This window comes from Pygocentrus nattereri, chromosome 2, assembly GCF_015220715.1.
Source record: "Pygocentrus nattereri isolate fPygNat1 chromosome 2, fPygNat1.pri, whole genome shotgun sequence".
Classification (NCBI taxonomy): Eukaryota; Metazoa; Chordata; class Actinopteri; order Characiformes; family Serrasalmidae; genus Pygocentrus; species Pygocentrus nattereri.
The window spans coordinates 30834635-30854736 of NC_051212.1; the positions used below are offsets into that span (position 1 = coordinate 30834635).

At 39.5% G+C, this 20102-nt stretch overlaps 1 protein-coding gene across 2 annotated transcripts; it reads right to left on the reverse strand.

Moving 5' to 3' along the window:
• Window positions 1-9: 9 nt before the first annotated feature.
• LOC108436231 (DNA damage-inducible transcript 4-like protein) lies at window positions 10-20005 on the reverse strand. 2 transcript variants are annotated; one of them, XR_005129741.1, is made up of 4 exons: window positions 19890-20005; window positions 19367-19505; window positions 17601-18549; window positions 10-20 (listed from the first exon to the last, which is right to left on the reverse strand). XR_005129741.1 is itself a non-coding variant. In XM_017712589.1 (3 exons), exons 2-3 carry the CDS (start codon window positions 19455-19457, stop codon window positions 18050-18052), a joined length of 591 nt encoding a protein of 196 aa, XP_017568078.1. In that variant the 5' UTR covers window positions 19458-19505; window positions 19890-20005; the 3' UTR covers window positions 17022-18049. The 2 variants fall into 2 exon arrangements, 1 of the variants encoding a protein (XP_017568078.1); XM_017712589.1 differs by lacking the exon at window positions 10-20 and having other exon boundaries at window positions 17022-18549.
• Between the last annotated feature and the right edge of the window lie 97 nt (window positions 20006-20102).

Genomic DNA, 20102 nt, shown 5'->3' on the forward strand with positions numbered 1-20102 from the left:
ACATCCGGGACACGACGCTCCTGAAGCAGCCAATTAACTTCGCGATGCTGGCACACGGCGAATAATAAACCAATGACATAACGCTGATCCCGGTGAAGGAGGCGGGCCGTTGGCTTCTGCTAAACCTGTCGGGTAATGTAGTTCAGAATTAGAATCAGCCACCAACCGTGTTGCATTTTAGGATTTAGCGATATATCTGCTTTTGATACCAGTTGAAACAAATGCTAGTATTCCGATATCAATACTTTTAAAGGTTAAACGCGTGAAAAGGATGTTGCAGTGTGATGTCTATAGGGGAAAAAAAACTGTAAAATGTGGTTACACCTTACACCTTAAGTCCTGCTGCAGCATGAAATAGATTACCGCATAAGATGACAGTGGAACGGTCATCTCATGTAGCTTTTGTGGATTTGGAAAAAAACGCTGGTTGTGCTAACCTTAAGTTTCACCCAAAATTGCATTTTTTATTTGCTTGCCTTTAATCGGTGTAAAATTGCTCAAGATACCTAATTTATTACTGTAATGTGCATATTTCCTAATTAATTTTCTGATTGTAAATGTTTTACCCGGTGTTGCTCTAGTATTAGATAAAGGAAAACGTGTTTCTCAAGAAATAAATACTGTATTAATGAATGAATGATTTCTGAATTATTTCACCTAAACTTCTCTTAGGAGAAACAAAGAGATTAACATCAGTAAGATCTTACACTTTTCCAAAGCAAATATTCAAACTACCTGTGAGATATATTTTGTTTAAAGTGAGAAAAAAACTAGGGTTGTTGCTCAGGAACTGAATTTCAGAAATAGGAACAAAGGAGATTCAGATGATCTTATTTTGAATATTTCTTTCCTCTACTGAACTTGTGTAGAAGGCGTGCTTATGTCTGATAAAAGCTGGGCTATACAATTTTTTACAATTGTGTGTGGATGGCTTGATATTTAATTTGCTCAATAATTAAAATATACTTTGAATGGTTTCAGCATTGAAACGTGTATAGATGTGTGTGTTTTAAGGGAAAGGCAAAAAAACTGCATATAACTTCCTAAAGCTAGATGCACAGCATGTCAGGATGTCATTCCAGTGAATAAACGGTACATGCATTTATACCATACTGTGTCAGACTAGAAGGAGACACCAAAAGTGGCCAATTGAAAGGATGACAGTGATGCAGAAGGTCATTTCACACCCTGTTATTCTGCCTTTTATCTGCTTCAATAGCTCATTCATATGAAGTGGTAGGCCCTATTGTGTAACACATCAATCTGAATTATTATAGCACCGCCTCACAGTATTAGTCATAATCAGTGTGTCTCAAGGCCCAGTATCCATTCAATAATGCACGTTAGTTATCAATATCACAATATTTTTCAAATATATTACAGTGTCAGATGATGTTTACACTTATATGTATAAAGCTAATAAACAAATTCTTCACACTAAAATAACATCTGTTATACTTAATAAGCTTGTTTTGGTTAGATTTTTTTCCCTTTAAATCACATCAAATAGTATTATAAATTATAAATGTATTATAAACCACATCTTTACAACCACATATTTAGAAAATTAGTGTTCAGTTGTTATTAACTGCATTTAACATTCATTACATTGCAAACAGTCAGGTCTGAGACTTCATTAGTAATATGTACAAAATAGAATGAAAAAATGAAAAGCTAAAAAGAAACCATTTGACAAGATAATATCATTTCATAGATCTAATATTCTTTATTTATAACGGAAAACATCAGTAAAACTGAAAAGCAATATCATGGTGCATCCATATCACAGTATAGGTCAGATATCGCCAGGGGCAGTATATACACTATATTTCCAAAAGTATTCACTCACCCATCCAAATCACTGAATTCAGGCGTTCCAATTACTCCCATGGCCACAGGTGTATAAAACCAAGCACCTAGGCCTGCAGACTGCTTCTACAAACATTAGTGAAAGACTGGGTCGCTCTCAGGAGCTCAGTGAATTCCAGCATGGTACAGTGATAGGATGCCACCTGTGCAACAAGTCCAGTCTTGAAATTTCCTCACTACCAAATATTCCTCAGTAAACTGTCAGTGGTATTACAACAAAGTGGAAGCAATTGGGAACGATAGCAACTCAGCCATGAAGTGATAGGCCACGGAAAATAAAAGAGACGTATAGTGCGCAGAAGGCACCAACTTTCTTCAGAGTCAATCACTACAGACCTCCAACTTCACGTGGCCTTCAGATTAGCTCAAGAAAAGCTTTGAGAGCTTAATGGAAAGAGTTTCCATGGCCGAGCAGGTGCATCCAAGCCTTACATCACCAAGCACAATTCAAAGCGTCTAATGCAGTGGTGTAAAGCTCTGCCACTGGACTCTAGAGCAGTGGAGACGTGTTCTCTGAAATGACGAATCACACTTCTCCATCTGGCAATCCGATGGATGAGTGTGGATTTGGCAGTTGCCAGGAGAACGGTACTTGTCTGACTGCATTGTGCCAAGTGTAAAGTTTGGTGGAGGGGGGATTATAGTGCAGGGTTGTTTTTCGGAATTTGGGCTCGGCCCCTTGGTTCCAGTAAAAGGAACTCTTAATGCTTCAGCAGACCAAGATATTTTGGACAATTTCATGCTCCCAACTTTGTGGGAACAGTTTGGAGATGATGCAGGCCAAGCAGAATATAATTGTATGTGGTATCAGAATATGTTATAAGCTATGTTTTTCTGTACTGTAATGTTCCAACCAATTTTGGTTATTTATTCCTATGATTCCCCCTTCATTCTATACTGCCAGCTATTTTTACTATTTGGTGATCTTGCTATTATTTTTTGGTGTTATTACTGATGTTGTCTGGCATAAAATGTACAATACACTCTTCTCACATCAAACCCCCTTCAACTTCCCTTGCTTTTTGCTCCCCTGCCAATGTAAACAATATTTCTGTTTATAGTACGCTGCCAGTATTAGAATTGAAGTATACATTAGAGAATGAGCTCTTTTGCAAATTTAACTGGTCTCAAAAAAAGTGCCTGATTTTTACACATAAAAACACATAACACATAAAAAAAGATTAAAAGATAGTCCTTTCCTTTGATTTGATGATCAGTGCAATCATATGCCCACAAGGTGGCTGTATGTACACTTGAATGTAGAGTACTCCGCACTGACTGAGAAAAACACATGGCTGAAACATCAGTTGGTAGTAACTAAAGACGATTTTGGCTTGATGGTCTTTCTGATATGACAGACTTTATTATCATTTGGAATAGTGTCAGACAAAATGACATTCATGTGTCATTTCTCAAATGCTTTAGAGAGCATCTATAAATAAAGTCAGCGTGACTGATTACACTCTGTCGCTCACATAACATTTGTAACCCTGTGATGCGTTTGAGAAGTGTGGCAGTTTGCACATCCCAGTATTTCTTCAATGTTACCTCAGACAGCAGATGATGGCTGTCAGCGTGATCTCTGATGTTTATCTAAAGACACCAGTTTCATTCTCTGTGGAAAATGAGATGCAGTTTGCTCTCTTTAAAAAAGCTTGTGGAGGAATTTACCTCTGTGTTCAATGTTAATTCAGTAAAGTTTACTGCACTGCAGTCGTATTGTCTGCATCAGTAGCACAACTACCAGCAATGCAGGCAGGGTAGTTATACACAGGCCCATAGTGCAGGGGGGCCATAGCAAACGGGCCCCTAATATCATTGCCTGGGCAATTTTACACTCATGACTCATTGGCAGCATTAAACATAATGTACTTCAATACTTATAATAATAGCTAAATCATGATTGAGATAAAGCAATAGGAAATAAACAAGCAAATTACATTTTATTATTTTTTTATTAATTGAAGGAGACTTTATTATGAGCAGGTCCTTTATTTATTTGTTTTTCTTTTTTTTTTTGCACTAGTGCCAATTCAGTCCTAGGTCCAGTCCATGCAAAGTACTAAGTTTTATGTAAAGTTTATTTAATTTCCGGTCAAAACAGCCATTAAGTACAAATTATTTATTGTTTAGGAGATATTTCTGAGGAGATTAGGCATCAGATAAAAAAAAAAAAAAGAAATATGTAGAAACGTTGGAACACACCAGACACTAAAACTGTCACCATCAGATATGCAGCACTTAAAGCTTCTTTCTTTGAGACAGAAAATCAAGCTCCACTTTTGTTTCAGATCTGAAAAAATCCACAGGTGTTTCCGATTCTGCCACTGTTAGATGACAACTCAACACTATAAGTCGGAAACTGTTCACCGTTACAGAGTCTTGAATGTGTGTGGATTACTTGGGCTGTGAAAAGCAGAAAATGCAACCAGCTTCTAGGACTGAATAGTCCTGCAGATTTCTTTGAAAAACAGAAAGCGTGGAGAGAGTGGACACATTAAATACTGAGAAAACCTGTTATTATATTTAGCTGCTGAGGTTTCTCTATGGAGTGGACTGTGTGGACTGGAAATAAGTGAATGTTTTTATCTAACTCTTATACAGGACTGTATACATACTTTAAACTATTAATCAAATGAGATCATGCTGTCTAGTCCCTATGGCTTTTGTTGGCTTTTAAGCAGGGATTTTGAAAGAATTGGTCATTTAAAGTCCCCAGACTCTTTCAGTAATCTCATGTGACTTTGTGTAGCGTTAATATAATAATAATTATATATATATATATATATATATATATATATATATATATATATATATAATAATTAACTCTTTTTCTAAAGCTCTCTCCAATTAGCAAAGCCTGGACTAGTACAGTTTTAGACTGTTTATCTGCTGCCATTATATATATGGCTGTTACATTTGTCAACAATGTAACAGCCATATATGTATCCATGGGACTGAAACATTAGATACAGTAAGCTTAACTGCATACCACTCAGTGCAAGAGGTGAAATCTGCTACTGCCAAATCTCTGGCATAAAATTACAGGCTTCATTGAAGTGGTGTGGGCTGCACAGCACTACTGAAAGATGTTTAACTATCCATTACTGATCCTGCTGACCATACAATGCGTGTCTCACTGATCATCACCCCACTCTCTCTAAAACACACACACACATTGCCCACTAGATGTGGGAGGAACCTGACACCTACATATCCTACATTTCACACACATCTGCTCGTAGTTCAGGGTGCTTCTCAGAACGGGCTGACCCATTTCTACTTCTGTCTCCTCAGCACAGAGCCACAGAGATTAGACATAAAATCCTTTAGCTGTAAGACTAGTTAAATATTATGAGTCTTAATATTCGTCGTATTCAGTCGTAACTGTCTGAAGTGGACAAAATAACAAAAATTGGAAAAGAAGACATAAAATCAAGTGTTTATTTAACATTAGCAATCTTTACCTTCTAAACAGCTTTTTTAGGTCTTCTTTGAAAGCTCTCATTTAATCTCAATTCCAAACAGGCTGGAACTGTAGGAAAAACCATTTGGGAACTGAGGACATCGATTGTAATTGTCAAAGTGGAATTTTTCTCATTCTTGCTTGATAAGTACATCTCCATTCTCATATTTTATGCTTCACAATATGCCATGTGTTCTCAAAGAGAGACAGACACTGGCTTTTGTTGGTAATAGTCAGGAGTCCTTTTGCTCTTTGACCTGGAGAACACCACATACATTATATCCAAAAACAACTTGTTTAATGTGGTACCACCTGATAGAATGAAGCTCACTGGCATTCAATACTGGTTCTCCTCCTTGCCATTACACACACAGATTCCTCTGGATTCGAGAAACATTGTTCTTAATTTGTTGGACTATTTGCTCATGCAGTGTTTTGCAAAGTTTTGACTGAGCCTTTCATGAATTCTTTTATACCCAATCATGATATCATCACTAGTTACCTATTCACCTGTTTACCTGTGCCAAAACAGCTGGTTTTTGATCACAGCTTTCCAATCTAACATTACACCTGTGCCAACTTTTTTGGATTATGTTGTAGGCATCAAATTTGGAATTAGTGTATATTTACAAAAATCAATAAAGCTGAAAAGATAAAATATTAAATAACAGTTCTTGTAGCTGTTTTATTTAATTAAATGTCCACAAAATGACCATTTACAATCCCTGCTTTCTGCATTTTTCTTTTTGGAAAACACACTGAACTGTGTTTGGTGGGACAGTATACAATTCTTCAAGAAGAAAACTGACCTTTTCTTTGAAATGGAAATCTACATCACCATCTGCACTCCAAAGCTTCCCATAAAGCTGCAGTGATGTTTACTGTAATGCATTGTTGTCAGGATGCTCCAACAGGAACCTAAATAAACTTCAATTAGTTCAGAATGCTGCAGCTAGAGTTCTCACTAAAACCAGAAAATTTGATCACATCAGCCCGGTTTTATCAGCATTACACTGGCTTCCTATCAAATTCCGTATTGACTATAAAATTCTCTTATTGACGTATAAAGCCCTGCATGGTCTCTCACCGGAGTACCTGCAAGATCTTATTTCCCATTATGAACCGCCTCGCTTACTCAGATCCCAGGATGCTGGTTTTTCTACTGGTTCCTAAAATTCAGAAGACTTCAATGGGTGGAAGAGCTTTTTCTTACAAAGCCCCCAAATTGTGGAATAATCTCCCAGTTAATGTTTGGGACTCTGACACAGTCTCAACCTAAGTTGAGTCAAGTCTAGACTGAAAACATATTTGTTTAGTTTAGTTTTTGATAATTAGCCTTCGTCTTTAGATAAAGGCAGGAGATCCAGGGGTTCATGGGCATAGAGGCTTATGGTAAACTGAGATGTTGGTGCTGTTGACTCACCACTTCACGTGATCACACAGGTATGTTGACGGTGGAGTGGGGGGATCCCAGTGTCTCAGGGTACTCTCATATCATATCACATAGCTTCTGGTTCTCTCCTTTTAGTTTATGCTGTTATAGCATAAACCTTGTGAGTCTTGGTTCCTCCGAAGGTTCTCCCTCCAGACTGAGGGAGTTTTTCCTTGCCACCGTCGCCTCTGGCTTGCTCACTGGGGGATATGTTGTAGCTGTATGTTTTCAAACTTCTGTAAAGCTGCTTTGTGACAACATTGTTGTAAAAAGCGCTATACAAATAAACTTGAATTGAATTTAGATCTGTTCACAGGGAGGTCATGAAAAGTATTAGATACTCCATGAAATTATTCTTCAATTGCAGTGTGTATAAAACCATTATCACCTTATGATAGTGGACCAATCATAGAGAAAAGATTTTGCACTATAGGAAGGATGTATAGGATGTTTTTTATTTGCATGGCAGTTATACAACTATGCAGAGCAATTATCAGACCTGACGACTCACACAGGATGGCTGCCAGTACAGTTCACTGTGGGTAAAAATCTTTGGCTTTCTCCAGATGTAAACAAACTCAAATGCAGGAAAAAAGAATGACAGATGACACATAAGCTCATATTCCTTTTTCCCATTTTGGAGCAATTAATCAGTTGAGTTGTGCAGTGGCCCTGGATACAAGCCATTTCCAAATAGCAACTCTGCCACAAATTCCAGCTTTGTAAAGCTGAGGACAGTCTGGTTTTTAGGAGACTGGGTCACAGATGTGCTACAGTGGTCATTTTGTAGAGGTTATTTGGGAAAGATTATTTAAAAAACATTCTACCTAAATGCAGCTTTTGATTTTCTTTTCAGAAACCATTTAAACAGCTGTTTGTCCCTGTTTCCAGACTCAGTTTAGAAAATGAATATGGAAAATGAGTCTAGAACAGGTGTTCACAGTGCAGCCCTTTCTTGACCTCAGCCCCCCCTGCTCCTCCCAGCAGCCAACTCCACACACCAGTGTACACATGACAAGTATACACATGACAGAAATTACAGAATAAAAATAAAATAATACGTCTGTGCACTTAATGGGATGGCTGAGCCTACATTCCTTAGCTAGCACCTCACCACAAACCCCAAATCCTTACCTTCGCTAAAAAACTTCTTCAAGTTTAGCAGTTAATGTGAGATGAGAGCACCCAATAGAAACCATAGTCATAATATCCTGTGGCCTGTAGGCGGAGCCATTCAGCAGAGCTTGTATGCATTCAGCAATTTATTTTCTCTGTGTTTGTAGTGCTACTCCTGCGACACTGCTAGGATCACATTGGAACCCTAAAGGAAGTTGCAACAGAAACCCTGATACACTATACCATACACCATAGCATACACCATAAGATACACCATACCATACTTTACACCATATGTCCAAAGTCATCCAGACACTCCTTATAATTAATGAATTCAGCTGCTTTAAGGTGCACCAATTGCTGACACAAAAGTTCAATGATTAGGATGTTCTTAAGCAGGCACACATGCCCAATGCAAAGTGTTGGCTAGAGAGGTATAACACCGCTTTTTCAACACAAACATGTGAACGCAGCATAGACTGCCCTGGAACTAACCATCAATTTTTTCAAATAGCAAATGCGCAGAAAGAACATGCTACAGTCCTCTTTCTGGTCTTCTGGTTTTTCCTGCAAACTAACAGGTTGCTTCTCCTGTCAGGAGGTTAAGGGCAAAGCCGCAGGTGTTCATGGTCACTGTGTGAACTGCACAGCACAGCAACCAAGCAATCTGCAAATTTAAGCCACGAATTTAGCATCAAGCAGAACCATCTAATCTCAAGCTTGAAGACACTTTACGGAATGGAAATCTGATTAAAATGGTTTAAAATTGAATAAATTGGACTTTATGACATAAATGTAAGTGTGTGCATGTTGCATAAATGCACCTCTCAAAGCTTTGCCCCTTATGAAGCATGGCAGAGGCACTATTATTGTCTGAGAATTTTGCTCAATGATGTAGACGGATGATTAACAGAGAGGGTAAAAACGACGCATTAAATTATATATAAAACGGTAAACTGAACATACAGAGTATGTTCAGTCTATGTCAGTCTGATGGATGACCTCAAGTATGGGGTCAAATAGTTAACAGATAAATAGAGTATATATTTTTAAAATTTTATTACTGTATTATTATTACTATATTACTGTATTGTTGCCGTTTATTATTATTACAGAAAACATTCCAGGAGTGACTAAAAATGTCTATAATAAGGCAATGCACACCCAGCAAATAATACATCATTTAACAATAATACACTTTTCTTAATGATTTAAGGATGGAATTGCTGCATCTTTCTCAGCATGACTTTGCACTTTGGTAAATGACATTGGAGGCTTGTCATTAATTAATTATTTTTTTGACTGAAGATGATTATGCAAGAACGCTTTGATATTTTTAGTTATCTTGGAATACCAAAAGCCTGGACTACATGGAAGGGTCCAATAAAGCATGTCACAACAGGCCAACGCCAGGCCAGCACCTACTCCATGGCCATAGCCAGATAAACGCAGCACTGTGCCAAATATTTAGCTCCTCATTCTGAACAGGACAGCAAAGAGGACATTGTAGACTGAGGTCAAGTGGCGCAATAAAGAGTTTCCGCGCACTGAGGCAGACAAGCTGTCTGTCTGTAACACTAAATTGGTCATTCTTGCTCTGTTAGAAGAGTGTTTTTACATTTGGGATCTTTGTGGGAGGACAGTGTCAGTCAGGCAGTAGCTGGTAATTAATTGGCTGTTTATTCCTACATTATTAAGCAGTAACTAGGGTAAATTAAGCATTTGATTAGTGATTATAATGCTTTTATTAAGACTTCACATATGGAAGAAAAATATATGTGGGGTGTCTGTGGTGGGGTGCATAAGAAAAGAACAAAAATTCTGGGTTTTATTACATCACCAACCATTTGGAACACTAAAGAGAAGAACACTAAAGACCAGAGTAAACAGCTTTGCCCTAACATTAAATGAAATGAATAATTGTGTGATTTATATGTTAACGTGTTACTTGTTTAATGAGTTTTGTCACATTAGTAATGTAACGAGAGCTCAACAAGCAGCAGTGGCATAGGGCTCGGTGGGGTACCATGATTCTGGAAGGTGAAGAAAATGGTCACAAAATGATGTACATTTGTATCATGGTTTTATTCTTAGTTTCAGAGCTGCTACACCCCTAATATGAACATATATTTGCTCAAATGGAAGTGTCTAGGAGCAATAACAGCTTAGCCACAAAGCGGTAGACCATGCAAACCCATATAGCAGGGGGTGCTGAAGCATGTAGTGTGTAAAAATGGCCTGTCTAAGAACATTAACACAAAAACTGTGTGCCGGAAGCTTCATGAAATGGATTTCCATGACCAAACAGCTGTACGCAAGCCTAAGATCACAACATGCAATGCCAAAAATTGTGTGGAGAGGCGTTCCAAAAGAGTGGAAGCTGTTAAAGCCACAAAGAGGGGCCAATGCAATGCCCAAGTTCACAAGTACGTGTGTTGGTCAAGCGTCCACATGTTTTTGGCTACATAGTGTATATGCATATATGCAGATTAAATATAGTAAAATTCTAATCTTTGCTTATGTGAAAGATATATGAAAATATATTACAAATAAAATTAGAAAAATGTATGGGAATATATTTTCATTGCAAGTTGGTTGTCAAGCCAGCAGTTCACAATTAATTGGCTGCTAGTTAAAGCATAATAATGTAGTGAAAAGCAGTTACTTACTGATTATATACTGGCTTGTTAAGGCTTAATAAGTGGAATTATAGTGGAATTATAATGCTCCTGTACTGAAATGTTACTGAGATTCGCAATGTTAGGTTAGCGACAAGCTAACAGAGTTATATGATTAAGCTAAAAGGTTTGTCTTTTATTTTAATAAGTAATTTGAACGTCCTTCACAGCACACTCATGATCCAGGAGTTCAAAACAGTTCCCTTAATGCAAAGCATACTGGAGGTGCCAAACATCAGGATCCATTTCAGTGCAGCAGTCAACTTTAATAGCATGTGAGAACAGAAGAGGCTGTGTGGAAGATCCTGCTTAAAGGGGAATATAGTGTTGCAGGTCACTTTCGGGTTGGCTAAAATCAGTAACATGGGCAGACGAGGAGCCTCACTTCGTTTAAACATTCTTCAAGTTAAAGCAGAAGTGAGATGTGAGATTGTGAGAGATGTGTGATGACACTCTGACCTGTGTTGTGTTTCAGAGGCCTGTGGTTCAGTGTTGCTCTGTCTTTTCTTCTGTATTTTCAGAATCAGCTTTGTGCAAATATAACCTACAAGACAGGGCAGAAACAAAGGTAAAGACAGCTAGAGAAGCAAGTGCTGTGCTATGGAGTCTAAAATCAATGTTTTTCTATTTTATATTGCATAGCACAGTGTAGAACCAGAACAGACTGGACACGATGAATATTCTCCTCATCACTGACTCTCTGTGGTTCAGCAGAGGTCTGTAATCAGTGTGCAGAAAAGTTGTTCATTAAGATTATTTTGTTGAATTACTTTCATCAAAAACCTGCAAAATACCTACCAAGCAGTGTTTAGTGTGCCTGTGTACAAGGGACAGAGAGAGAGAGAGAGAGAGAGAGAGAGAAAGTATCTCTCTTTCACCCCATGTGTAGAGTGCTGGCAGACACACTGCAGAATCAGCAGCTCTCTCACACAGCAGCTGCAGAGCACACACACACACACACACACACACACACACACACACACACACACACACACACACACACACACACACACACACACATTCATGCCAAATTCCAAGGTCAGAGTGTGTATGTGTGTTGATGTGCAGTCATTGTGAGTAAGCACTACATTCTGAATCCACAGTTTGTATCAAAGCTCAATCACACAAGTAGAGAACAGAGGACAGCGGAGTGGATAATCAGCTGTGAGCTGGGACAAGTGACTGTCTAAATGCACTGGTGTTGAAAAATGAGGCTATTCTCTGTGTGCCCTCATGAGTGCTGTTTGCTCTCTTTGTTCTTTTCCATTTCTGTCCTTGTGCACTAATTCTCAGCTCTCTTTCGCAGCTGACCACCAATGTCGATTCAGTACTCTCATTTGGCTAAAACAGCAATGTTGCGGGACATCTTCATTTCTTACTCATCCATTATTTATACACTTGCTACACTGAGATAACCACTGTGGCTAGCTAGTGATGAAATAAATTGCCTCAATGTCACTGCTAGACTAAGAAAAGTCCACCCACCAAAAATATCAAGCCAACAGTGTCTTGTGGGCAGCATCTTGACTGCTGCTGAAGGAAGACCAACACAAATTGTGCAGCAACAGATAAGCTACTGTCTCTGGCTTTCCATCTACATGGTGGAGCAATAATGTAGGAGTGTCTAATAGAGTGGACAGTGAGTGGACGCAGTGTTGAAAATCTCCAGCAACACCGCTGCATCTGATGTACTTGTACCAGCGCCACACGCACTAACACACCGCCACCATGTCAGTGGTGAGAATGATCCACCACCCTAAACATACCTGCTCTGTGGGGGTCCTGAGCATTGAAGAACAGGCTGAAAGGGGGTTAACGAAGTACACAGAGAAATAGATGGACTACATTCTATAATTGCAGATCTACAAAGTGTGAACGTATGTGGAAAATAGAACTGCTAAAATAGAGAACAAGGAGGAGTACTGAATGAAGTGGTTGGTTGGTGTATATTTGTAAGTTTCTACATTAGCTCACAGTAACGCTACTAGCCCACCAGGAATTCTCCCAACTGTCTTGATTACTCACTCTGGCACTGCTTGACAAAAATTGCAGAATACATTAAAAAGAGCTTTTGAAAATTCCAGGAGAAAAAAAAGTAAATTTCAACACTGTCTTGTTTCAACACTGTCTTGTTAACCTCTCTCCCACAACTCTCTTCCTTTCCAATACAAAGTCTGGCATAGAGCCACCAACAAAGATCATGTCATTGTCCAAACGTTGGGCTGCACTGTACATAGCAGTCATAAGACCTTGTTTAAATTTTGAACATTTGGCAGTAATGTGTGCCCACAAAACTTGGCACACGTGCAAATAAGTACACCTCAAGCTGATTTGATGTAGAAAGCAGCAGACCTCTGCAGTGGCTCAGTAACAGGCATTTTCCTTTCATTTTCCTCATCCAGGGATGTAAATCAGACACTCTGTTACACTAAATTTAGATCTGGCACTACATTCACCTGAAAAGATACTCTAACTAAAACATCAATTGCACTGATGAACTAATTAATTAATTGCAACAGGATTTTACATTGTAGTCCGCATGCAGTCATACAGGTTTCAATACCCCATGTCAAAGGCTTTGTTGATGTTCTAAGGGGAAAAATAAGTCGACACATCCTCTACAGAGAACACACTTAAATATGGCTTTTTTCCTCAATAAGTGTACAATTTCTATTTACTTACCAAGTTTAACATATCAGAAAAAACGTAACATATTAAATGTGCCATCACTTTTGCATAGGCCCAAAACTTCGCATACAACTGTGAGCTGACTCTGTTTGGCAGCGGCATAATTAATTGAAGACCATGCAAGCTTTTCTTTTTTACCCATGGAGCATGAACAAAGTTAGATGGAGAAAAAAAAGAGAGAACTCAAACAACTACTCGTTAATTATGTGTCTCTCTTGCTGTCCATTGTCCTGTGCCAGTACTCAGCTCAGCTCTGCCGGACACCAGGTCAGCTGAAGCTGTTTAACTTCACTGCTGCACATTTCTCACTGGCTGTCTAAAGGGATCAGGGCACAGAGGCCACTGGACCAAGAGGCCTCCTGCAGCTTGGTGTCATAACAGTACAAAACTGTTTGCAGAGCACTTTTTACCTCATCTGCTTTTCCTGCTGCCTTCCAGTGGTGAAACTAACCAATTAGAACAATGCTGTCAGCAACATCAGCCAGGTTCTAAAATCTGACCTGCATGTTTACCTTCTGCACAAAAGTAACACTGTACATAAAAGAGACGTCTTTAGTATATAGTCACTGTTACACTGAAAGCCCTGTTGTTATTTGTCCTTCAACAACTAAATTATAATTACTTATTTTCCTGCAATTAGTTGCTACCACTTAATCCAGGCAAGTTTATATTGTCTGTTTGAAAATTCAATTGTACTTGATTTAGTGAGAAGAGCAAACTCAAAAAGACAAGCAAGAAGAGAGTATGGGAATGGAGTCACCTATTGGTCCAATTGCAATTTAAATTACACTGAAAAATGAATGGAAAAAACGAATTGAGAAAAAAGTTACGATGATAGATACAAAGTTTTTACAAAGTGTTGTCCTGACAGTGACAACAGTTATAGAATGACAAATGCCTCATGCACCCAAACTCTTAAAAATGAAAGATCCAAATTCTTTGCACAATGCCATAAAAGAACCCTTTTCTTTCTTTCTTTCTTTCTTTCTTAAAGAACCTTTCAAACTGTTCAGTTTAAAATACCATCTTCTGTGGAATCACTGAAAGAACCCTTTGTGCCATCTTTATTTTTAAGAGTGCAGAAATGTTTGTGTAACTAAAATAAATTGATTTCTTGTCATTTTTATGGCCAATCTTTAATCTTAACTTTGCATTAGATAAATAGTACAGCAACTCATCAAAATGATTCCAAGCACCACGCAATCTCTTTAAAATAACTAAAACTAATCTTTTATCTTCTGCAGAAGAATATCAAGGTTGATCCTGGGTCATTTTATTAAGAATCAGTAATTGAGACACTTTATTACAGTCATAGATAGATAGATGGATGGATGGATGGATGGACTAGCTAACTAACTGATATTACACACATAGATTTATAACGAAAACACCAGTTAAGTATTTGTGGAGCATTATGAATGTATTATGTAAGCCCCTTGCTTGTACCTCTGCATGGTGACACACATAAAAGTTTCTAAACATGCACTAACACCTTGTGATAGTTCCTAAAAGTAATTACCTCCACATTCATACAGTGTCAGGTTTAATCTGAGGAGCAGTATGTTCCTCTTTGCGTCAACATACAGACCGACTCATTAAATAACACAGCTGAAATGTCACACACACTCAGTAGGTTATTAGTGTAGAGTCATATGATGTACTCACACACACTGCAGTCACACTGTTTACACACATATCTGCCAGAACGACACCCTGAACTCCACCTCAACACTGATGAATGTTATCTCTATATTCTATATGAACCTGCACAGATTTGTCTTTAGGCTTTATTTGCACTGTATGTGTTCCATACAGTCTATTTCTCCCCTAAACAGCATACAATAAGCAAATGATCAGCAACCAGCAATGAAGCCAATGTAAGTTAGGTAATGTTCACCAGTGACATGATGTCATAAAAAGTAACACTTTTATTAACTGGACTTTTCCTGAGCATGTATGGAATTACATCTGCTCTATTAAAATGATATATTTTCCATCTGCAACATCACAGACACACTTTTTTTAACCAAACTTGGCCTGGGTCACTATAATGCTAGATGTCAAAGTATTTACAAAGAAGCCTGATACTTTCAGGCTGGAAAAAGCAGGCTAAATAAATGTGGCTTACTGAGCCTAGTGATACTTACTAAAACTGTGCCCTGTGCTGGGTTGCTCACACTCACCGGCAGGAGACTTTTCCCCAAGCAACCTCAATCAGTAAGATGTATGAAAATGGTCAGTGTTATTATTTGGTGCAGAATATTGAATATCCAGATCACACTAAATGCCCACAGTGTGCCCAATATATTCAGTGTGAAATCAACGTGATCTTACATTGTGATCTTCAGAGTTTCACATTTGGACCACATCTGCATGGTTCTCAGGTGACACGCCCAATCTGATACGCTAGCTTGTCTCACTCTGATCAGGTTGTGAAAAAAGTGCACGAAAATAACTCTGAGACAATGAGTCACATACCATCATAGACTAGCTTATGGTCACATTTTGAAGACTTACAGGTCTCATGAAACTAGGTTTTGTAAGCTCAAGAAAACAAAGGAGTGCTGAAGGGCACAACAGCAGACATACAGCAGACAAGGACGAAATAATAGAAAAACTACATGAAGAAAACCATCCGTACAATTAAAATCATAAGGGCAGGTTGTGTATATATTATTATTGAGGCTGAGAGGTGGTTAGCTTGATCTAGCAGCTACAAAAGTTCACGGTTTCAGTTAGAATCGCTGACTGAAATGCACTGGTCAGGCCGCCGCTGGAACTCACTGACTGACTGAGGACTTGCAGAATGGTCCCATCCACTGTAAGACAAAATGTGATTAGTCCATCTCACTGTCAGTTCCTATGTTAGTGCTTAATCTGACACAAAAACTGTAAACGCCTCTACAAAAAAACGAACAAATCATTACAAAAAAGTAAAGCAACTGTTATTCCTTTTATTTCTTTAAATGTTGAAGTCTCTTGGGTAAACTTGCACTCTTCACAGAAAGAAGAGTCAGTATTTTTCCGCTCAGCATTGACGGCTTCAAACAGTTGAAAAACACCACCAATCTAGTTTGTGTTTCATGTGAAATCAAATATTCTCCATAGGGTTTAAATGATGAGGGTTCTCCACTGGTCAAAAGACAGCAGTCTTCATTCAATTTTGGAATCCATTTTTTTTCCCAGCAGTCTTAATGTCCAGCATGTCTTTGGTTTCCCTTAGATGTTTGTCATGCTGGGTAACAGACCCTAACCACTTCAGCTAGCCCTGCAACCTTTACTGAGAGCTGTGAAGATGCTCAGACCAATGACGCACAAATACACAAACATCAAATAATGATGGGATTTTTTTTTTTTATTGTTAGTGTCGTATAACCATGTTTAATGTAGAGACCTTGTTTTACAAAAATTGTTACATTTTAAAGCATCCATGATAATATTGTGGCCCTATATCACAATACAGTGAACTGCAGAATACTGGCATGTGTATCTAAGATTTCCAAAAAACCTATAATTTCCTTCATGGGAAAAAGAATTCCTTTTTACCTTGTAAAAAGTTTAAAGTCACAAAGGCTTTACTTTAACACAGACAGTTCATTCCTATGGCAGAACTCCAAGAATGGTGGAAAGTCTGACAGTTTCAGCAACACTTGATATGCTGTTGGTAATTAACACGTTGAAACTACTGGTTTTATACATACAGTAACCCAACTGTAAAACTTCCAGCTTTGTTGACGATGCTGAGGGCAAAACAAACTGGGGAGACTTAAAATTAAGATATTTGGAAAATAGTTTATTGTCAAATAGACAAGAATTTCCACTTCCTGAAAAAGGAACTTAAAAGTTGCTGGAACAGCACTGCAGCCAAAGGTGATGGACAGAACATGTCAAACATTAAAAACCCTTCGACAGTCAAGCACTAAACAAGCACTTAACCAGCTATGCCTACTAGAAAAAGGAACCCATTAAGTTTTTTTTTTTTTTTTTTTTTAAATAACTGTGGCACACTTGGGGGGAGGGGGCATGTTATGCCTTCAGCAGTACGTTTTTTGAAGCAAATACTATGATAGAAAGCACAGTACATTCAGAAATATGCCCCCTCATACATTGACAGTGATGGGCCCCCCCCCTTCAGAAAGGTAACATCTGACCAAAGGTATTTATAGTTTTATTACAAGTTGGGTTTTAATGCTGTGTACCAAGAAAAACACTGGGCAACAATGAAGGGTGTAAACAAAAGAAAACTGCATTAGAAAAATCTGGAAATACCCAACATACAATTTAAGTGAGATGGCACAAAATTACAGGCACAGCCACTCAAAACTGCAGTAATCCTTTACAAAAAGAAAACTTCCATTACCCTATCAAAATTTTCCATTGTTCTCAGCTACACATCCCCAAATTGAACATGTACGACACTGAACTAGTTCACATTAACAGTATAAAAAGTGCAGGAAAAAAGGAGTTGCTCCAAAGGCAGACCCTTACATTCACAAGAAGTGTTGAAGTGCATTGTACCCTTTGAGCCAGAGCACACCAACGCAACAAAAGCGATGGGCTGGTGTATCACACCCACGCGAGATTGTTGGGAGATTCAGGACATTCAAATGTTTATCCACTCACACGGCTACAGAAATATTCTTCCCTCATTCACACGACTATAGAACGTTCTCTTCCACTCACACTGGTTCTTCTAGTTTCTCACTTTTTCTAAACATTCTAAAGTCAACTGCCAACATTAGAACGTTAGTGTTTGCTGGGTCAATGTGCTCTGGCCTTTAAACCCCACCCCCCATCAGCTCAGCACTCTTCCACCACTGGACCGGCCGCTGAAGAGTACAGCTTCTTCTTAACGAGTCTAAACCCAGGCCGGAGTTTGAGGGCACGGCGGAAGCCGGGAGGGAAGCATGTGCCAATACGCAGGAAGTCCCTCAGACTGGGCCAGCCACCCCCGTCCTGCTTGAAGACAAGTGTCAACTCGAAGGTGGGCACAACACTGGCATCACACACCAGCCGCTCCAGCCTCTCGCAGCGGCGCTGCTGCTCCTCCAGCTCCAGGCGCACATCCAGCACACAGCCACGGAGCCCACACGGCTCGCTGGCCGCCAGTCGCAGCATGTCCCGAGCCACCCGCCGTGTCAGGGTCTCCGGTACCAGGACCTGAGCGCACCGTAGCGTGCTGGCCTTGGCCCGTGCAAGGCAGCCCTCGAGCAGCTGTGCCAGCTGCTGGCAAGCCCGCTCCTCACATACCTCCACGCTCAGGTATGGCTCAGCCAGGGATCGCTCCCAGAAATCCAGCTCTGAACAGAAAAGGAGGGAGGGAAGAAAGTGAGATCATGAGGTCAAACCTTAAGTAGGAGTATCTAGCTGTGGTGGATTTATCAGGTCAATACAACTATTTCAGGCACTACAGTCATTATGGTGTGGCGAGCAGATTAGTTATTGCACATGAGGCTTCTTCCAGAGAATTTCCTGCTTCACAATATTTTCAAATCATTCATATTTGCTTGGAAAAGCTACATGTTCCTTGACACCAGGTGCCATTAAGAAAAAAAATCAGGTTCCCACATCACAATTCGACCTTTCCGTCTTGTTAGGGACAGTGCCCATCCAAAAACCATATGAACAAAAGCCCATTTTTATATGTAGGTCGTCTAGCTAGATGTTTAAATGTCAGCTGTTAAAGGGCAACAGTAAACGTTGCCCACTTTCTTCAGAAATCAAAAGCAGACAGCAAGCACAAGTAACACAGCATAAAAGAAAGCATAGCAAAAACTTCGCCCATGTAAAGAAGAAAAAAAGAGGACAAATGCCATTTAAATCTAGCCATTTGCAAAACGGCCAAAGACGGCTGAGGTACCAGACTTACGCACCCCTCATTGTTCTTTCCTCAGCTCTTACCAAGCAAATAAAACTGGGCTAACAGAGGAGCTCTGCTGGATAATGGAATGACTTCATCTTTTTGCTGACATCATCCGTGCATCCATCCGCTCTTTCTGCCCTGCAGCTCTGCATCAACATCCCTGCAAACCGCCAGCGTTGTTCACAGCGGCCGCGCGGTCCTAGCACTCAGTGACAACACCGCTTTAAACAGGCAGAAACGTGCAGAAGTCTCACCGTTATCGATGCATGACGGGTCATATCCTCGGTCGATAAAATCCGAGATACAGTCCGAGTTCTTGCTCGTCAGTGTGCTTGTTGCAACCATGCTGAATAACGTCACCCCTTCGAATTAACGTCTCGACCTTTTAAAGTGCTGAAATACGAAAGAGCAGGCAGAACTGTTAACCACCGAAACCGATCAACCCCACAGCTAAAAAACAGAGCGCACTCTAATCACAGATCTCCCCGCTAAACATTAACGCTAGCCCTGTCAATGCAGAGTGAGATAAAGAGATAGAGGAGGGCAACCAAGCCAAAAGCTGCCAGCTAGCAAAGAGGTTAGCAGTAAAAATATGTTCGGCCAAATTCTGATTCGCTTGCTGAACAAAAGGAGAAAGTCCGAGCAAAAGTTCGAGCCCTATAAAGCTTCATCTACCTACTCAGGTAAACAACAGCAGCCAGCTAGCGCTAACTAGCTGCGCTACAACAGCGTTACAGCATCAGAGAGAAAGGTGCACAAAGAGCACGAAGAGCTTACCGTGATAAAATATCATCTAAAATAAATTAGTCACAATTTTTTTTTAGTATATAAAGACTTCAAGCACGTTTGCGACCTCCAAACACATACACACCCACAAACACTCAAACCGAAAAAAAAAACCCACTGTGCAAGAGTTCTGCTCGCATTTATAGCCTCCCGCGGCCAACCACAGCGCGGCCGACCAATCAGAGCGCAGTTCGCATTCCCCAA